The 6,457-nt window shown below is 41.3% G+C and overlaps 1 protein-coding gene across 1 annotated transcript in view; it reads left to right on the top strand.

The window, feature by feature from the left end:
• The first annotated feature begins 273 nt into the window (after positions 1 to 273).
• The window catches only part of LOC123537075 (importin-7-like), a 53,639-nt gene continuing 47,455 nt past the window's right edge, over positions 274 to 6,457 (top strand). Inside the window, exon 1 of the mRNA XM_045320630.2 lies at positions 274 to 454. Coding sequence (XP_045176565.2) covers positions 371 to 454 — 84 coding nt within the window. The 5' untranslated portion in view covers positions 274 to 370. The remainder of the gene's footprint in view (positions 455 to 6,457) is intronic.

The raw sequence follows: 6,457 nt of genomic DNA, 5'->3' as shown, positions 1-6,457 counted from the left end.
AGTCAACCCAGTTGTAATTTTGGTAAATAAAATGTACCTCTTCCTTTTCTTTACTCCTGTTTCCATCAGGAGAGCAGTATGGCAGGCCTTTGAATGTTGTTTTGTTGTTGGATTTTTAAATGCGTGCACATAGTGACCCCTTAATAAACTTTAAAATAAATAAAATCTCGCGTACATCACATTAGGTTTACAATAAAGAATTTGAAGTACTCCGTGTTATTTTCCTCCGCGGTTGACTTATCTTAGAGATGTTTTACGACATTCGGAAAACGGTCTTCCTTTCTTGGCGCGGACCGGGTCGCCGAACACGCAAATATTTACGTGAAAATTTTTAAAATAAGCCGGTTTAGAGATTTTATTTTCGGTCAGGATGGACGTTAACAAGCTCGTTGAGGTTCTTAGGGCGACGTTAGACCCAAGTCAAAGAGAAGAAGCTGAAAAACAATTAGAAATAGTAAGATAAAATCTCCACGCTAGAGAAACATTCCAAAAATTTCATGGCTGCCTTCTATGCTAACACGTGCAACTTATTCTGTTCCTTATGTAGTTTAACACCGAAATACTTTTGTCAACATTTCGTAACATTGTTATCCCCACACAACCTATTTTCGACCACAACCTATTTTCGACCGCCTAGGACTTTGTATGATAAAAATCTGTACAAGCCAAGTTTATCAGTTCTGATCGGTATGACTGAATAGCGAAATCTAGTAGATTTCGCGAAATCTAATCAAATTAGCGAAATCTAGACATAAAATGTAAACTAATGAATATTTTTAAAAATCGTTTAAAGCTTTTATTAAAGATATAAATTTACGTGTGTATGCCAATTTTCAAGAAATAATATTTATATTTAAGGTGTTTTTGAAGCGAAAAACGTATACGGGTCTAGATTTCGTCCAATTCTATATTGTAACTGTGGGAAACTTACCAGGTGGAATCAGTCTGTACTTTATGCTAATTGGGACAATAGCCAAATAATATTGTCTAGCAACACCAGCAACGTCTTTTCGTGCTGCCCGCGCCAAGGGAAATCACTCTTGCTGTGTTCCGGGTTCAGGCTATCGCCCCGTAGGCCGTACCAGACCGTACGCGAGCACTACACTCCTCCCCGTCCTATTGAAAGGAGGTAGTCCCTACACCATGGAAGTAGACCATGGTGTCTTAGACCATGGAGATATACCATGGTCCCTTAGACCATGGAAGTATACCATGGTCTCTTGCTCATAAATATGAGATGTTCCTGGGTTTAACCAGTACTAGTATTGTGTCACTTTAGCCACAATACCACCGCTACCGGCGACCATGGATCTCCGCATCCATAGTGCACCGGGATCAGCCCCTATGGCTTAAACAGACTCAGTTCTTCTATAGATAGTCAATGCTATCATAAGAAACTGTTCCTACTCCAAGAATGGTCAGCAGCCGAACACTTACCATAAAACAACCTTTAGTCAAACAGGCGGCTGACTCTTACCTCACACAGTTGCCTCTACCTGAGCTTTGCCTAACAGAGGGGGGCCTAGGTAACCTTACTGCTAGTCCAAGCAGAGCTCAAGTCTCCTCTGTGACAGGGCCTTGCGGTGCCTGCCCTATCCTAGTAAAACTGTGTGAGACCACACTTTCCTCGTCTGGGGTCTCTTGGACGAGGCTTCATCGGACTAATCTGTTTCAGAGTCCGATGTCTCAAAGAGGGAAGGCTATGACAGAGTTCAATAGCTTCCTCCTTCAGACTTTTCAGCATACCAAGATGTATGCCATCTTGACCTTAGTCACACTAACATAAAACACAATCTAACAGAAGAAATTGTTCCTTGTTTCACCGATTTGACTCAGCCCTTGACTGGCACGAAACAGATCGGACCATGCCTGATCTGTCCTACCTCGTTACCAATCCAAAACAAACAGCAATCTCTAATCCTGTTTCAACACTTTACTCAGCTCCACTGAGAACCACCAACTATACAGTCCAGTTTTATCCCTCAGAGCTCCTAGATCCGGTCCGAGGATGGAATTCTGAAGGCTAGACCCCAGACCCTTTGTAGAGTCAGAGGTACCTGTCGCACCCTTAAGCACGGCAAGTCTTTAGTTTGTCCTTTCCAGAGGAAAGGACCTTAGACTGTGAACTTGGTCGTCCTACAGTAGGCACTGAACCTGACTGTCCAGGCGTGACTGTATTACCGAGGCTCTAAACAGCCTAGGTCTCAACCTTCCTTGTGGTCCATGTTCATGCTTACAACAGCATCCTTAAACATATCTACCACAAAGGAGCTTACTAACTCCCTGGGAGTAGTCTAAATCTATACCAGCACCAAGAATTACTTCATCTGGTAGGCTACTTTTCCCAGAAGGGTCATCCCGCATCTGAGACTACTATTGCAAGGATTGGCTTGCCACTCTTACCTTCGGTGTCATCTGTGGTTCCATCCTGATACCCGTAGACAGTCGTACCCATACCAATGTTGGTCTCAGGTTCCCCGGATGCTCTGTGATGTAAACTCCGGGTAACCCCTTTACCAACGGCACTGCGTCGTCTACATCAAGAAACCCGTAGACAGTCGTACCCATGCCCTTGTTGGTCCTAGGTCCCTCAAACGCTCTATGATGGAAGCTTCAGTGTCCCCTATGACCAACGGCACTGCGTCGTCTACAAGGTTAAAGGACCCCAACTTTCGTTGTCTTCTTAACAGTAATTACACCTGCCACAAGGTAACTGCTCCAGTCGTGTCCCAGCATGATACTCATTGCAATGCTTCCAACCGGCATTCAAGACATTGCCTTAGCTTTATCATGCTCACGACCTACCCCGTGCTGCAGCACAATATTTAACCGAGACAGCTCCTCCGGCCACCGTCTCACCAGTTAACCTTGAGGCTCTTGGAACCCCATGAATCACCTTAAACTTGAGTGGTCATTCCGTACAATAAAGTCTACCAAATAAGAACATAACTACCATAATTACCATATGCAATGACCTTCTCCTTGCCGCCTGGACCTATGGTACCCATGCACTTATCTATTTATTCAATGCATTGGTGTAAGCATACTCTCATCCATCCCCATCAGCAAGGCTAACCCAGGCGGTTGCATCAGAGTCTCTTATCAAAACTTCAAAAGCTGTGACCCACTCTCCCCGCCACACAAACCGAAGTTTGCCTGTCAAAGCATAAAACAGAATCTGCTTTTATAAAGCTTCTATGGTAGTTCACCAGATCCACCTCTACTGGATCTGACTGTCATGACTTCTTCAAATTTAAGCTCTAATTGCTTAAGTGCCTCAATGACAGTCCTATTATCTGGTGCCCCTTGTGTGCTACCGGCCATTTCTCCCACTGCAAAAATACGTTCCTCCTCTTCGCACCATTTCCTCCTTCGAACGGCTTAGGTTGGTGCTTTGACATACCAAATATAGCCATGTGTGCCTGTTGGTATTTACGGACTACCTGCTTGGCCTGTTGGATACTCGTAGGATCAAGCATAAACACATGAATGCCTGCATCCTTATCTAACAGGCCCTGACAGAAACGACTTATGACTTGATTAGTCACAAATGAATCTGGCAGGTCTCTGAACGCTCTTTCTGCAAGTGTCAAAAGCCGGTCTGCAAAATCATCTAACGACTCGCCCTCTTCCTGGCAAGCCTGTTGAAATTGCAATTGAGCCGCAGCTGGCAACTCGTGCTCACCAAACCGCGCCTCAAGCTTACTATGTAAACCCTGGTAAGAGTTCACCTCACCACTATCATGTATCAGTACATAATAGTCCATAGCTTTGCCAGTAAGACACCAGCACAAGCCCTCAAATTTCTCAGCATCTGACCATCCGCATGCCTCAGCATATCTGGAAAACTTTAAATCAAAAGCTTCCCAGCTGCCCTTACCATCAAATGCCAAATGATTTTGCAAAGAACTTAATTTCTTTGCCAGCTGACTATAGTTGGCTCCCACTCCCCCATCTGATGATGGTCTACTTGCATTGGCATTACCATCATCACCAAAAGGAGTGCTACCTTCACCAAGGTTGAAATTCAGTTTCGTTTCTGGTAACGATACCTTATTCCTGCCAGATGCTGGTGTCCTAAGGAATTCAGCCGGAGTTTTCAAAAATGGCCTTTGCATACCAGAAGATACAGCATGCATTCTCGGTCTAGGGGTGATCAAATCCCCAGGCCTAGCTAGAGTATTTCCGGTCTTAATTTGTGACCAAGCACTGGGCTCTTTTCTAGCCTCAGGCTCCTTATCACTGTCCTGAAGTGGCCATAGTTTATTCTGGGTAAAATCAATTCGACCCAGCTCAGACTCTGTAAATTTCTTACGACACAGCACGGACAAGACTTCCGGGGTTATGTTCCCCGTCGCCTCACGCACCGACAAAATTGCACTGGCAATTTTTGTATTAATTCCAGGTATCATTCTCAATTGCTCAAGGGTAGCAAAATTAATTGAAACCACTTGTGCACTAATACCAGATGTAACTGACTTACCTTCTGGACTCTTTTGTTGTGACATCTTTGATAAAAATCAAAATAACAACAACAAAATCAGAAATAAATTTAATTATTTCAATTCCAGAATGATCCAAAAAAAATTCTTTTAAGGATCCTAAAGCTTCAACAAAGGTAAACTACAATGCCAACTATAGGGATTTCCGATTGTATAAGTCCCAACAAACTGTCTGGAAATGTCGAATAATTTTTCAATTATTCAACCTATTACACTTAAATAAGTGTTTTAGACCTAGAACGTAATCGACTAAATTCAATTACGCCTTACCTGGTCCCTTTTCCAACACAAGTCACAACCGTTTTTAGACTGGCAAGTTGGCCAAGCCTAAAAATAGAAGTTCGGTAGCGATTTATTGGTCGGCGAAATATGGGCTCAAAATGAACCGCTGCCACCAATATTGTAACTGTGGGAAACTTACCAGGTGGAATCAGTCTGTACTTTATGCTAATTGGGACAATAGCCAAATAATATTGTCTAGCAACACCAGCAACGTCTTTTCGTGCTGCCCGCGCCAAGGGAAATCACTCTTGCTGTGTTCCGGGTTCAGGCTATCGCCCCGTAGGCCGTACCAGACCGTACGCGAGCACTACATCTACATGCGCGGAAATCTCAAGTGTCAGGCAAAATCAAGATATAAAATCTAAAGTGATGAATTTTCTTTCTAAATCTTTTTAGGTTTTTATTAAGAATATATTTATAAGTTTGCATGTCAATTTTCAAGAAAAAATATTTATATATAAGGTGGTTTTGAAACGAAAAACGTATACGGGTGATGATTTCGCCAGAGTTTATATGGGCAGAAATTTCAAGTGACAAGTAAAATCAAGACATAAAATTTCAAGTAAAAAAAATCCTTTAAAGCTTTTATTCAGAATATATTTCTATGTGTGCATGTCAATTTTCAAGAAAAAATATTTATATAAAGTTTGGTTTTAAAACGAAAACGTATATGGATGTTGATTTCGCCAGATTTTATATGGGAAGAAATCTCAAATGACAGGCAAAATCAAGACATAAAATCTAAAGTGATGAATACTTTTTAAAATCCTTTTAAGCTTTTATTAAGAATATATTTCTACGTGTGCATGTCAATTTTCAAGAAAATTTTTTTATACTAAGTATTAATTAGAAACGAAAAATATATACGGATGTTGATTTTGCCAGATGGTCAGTGACATGCAAAATCAAATCATAAAATTTAAAGTAGTGAATAATTTTTAGCTCATCTGATTTTTTGAAAAAAAATGATGAGTTATTGTCATCACTTGAGCGGTTGTCGGCGTCGGCGTCGGCGTCTGCGTCGGCGTTGCCTGGTTAAGTTTTATGTTTAGGTCAGCTTTTCTCCTAAACTATCAAAGCTATTGCTTTGAAACTTGGAGTACTTGTTCACCATCATAAGCTGACCCTGTATAGCAAGAAACATAAACTCCATCTTGCTTTTTGCAAGATTTAGGGCCCCCTTTTGTACTTAGAAAATATCAGATTTCTTGGTTAAGTTTTATGTTTAGGTCAACTTTTCTCCCAAACTGTCAAAGCTATTGCTTTGAAACTTGGAATACTTGTTCACCATCATAAGCTGACCCTGTACAGCAAGAAACATAACTCCATCTTGCTTTTTGCAAGATTTATTGCCCCTTTTGGACTTAGAAAATCAGTTTTCTTGGTTAAGTTTTATGTTTAGGTCAGCTTTTATCCTAAACTATCAAAGCTTTTGCTTTAAAACTTGCAACACTTGTTCACCATCATAAGTTGACCCTTTACAGCAAGAAACATAACTCCATCCTGCTTTTTGCAAGATTTATGGCCCCTTTTGGACTTAGAAAATATCAGATTTCTTGGTTAAGTTTTATGTTTAGGTCAACTTTTTCTCTTAAACTATCAAAGCTATTGCTTTGAAACTTGCAACACTTGTTCACCATCATAAGCTGACCCTGTACAGCAAGCAGCGTAAC

Source organism: Mercenaria mercenaria, chromosome 17, assembly GCF_021730395.1.
Source record: "Mercenaria mercenaria strain notata chromosome 17, MADL_Memer_1, whole genome shotgun sequence".
NCBI lineage: Eukaryota > Metazoa > Mollusca > Bivalvia > Venerida > Veneridae > Mercenaria > Mercenaria mercenaria.
Note: the sequence above shows the minus strand (reverse complement) of the source record. Positions and strands in the feature narration are given on the sequence as shown.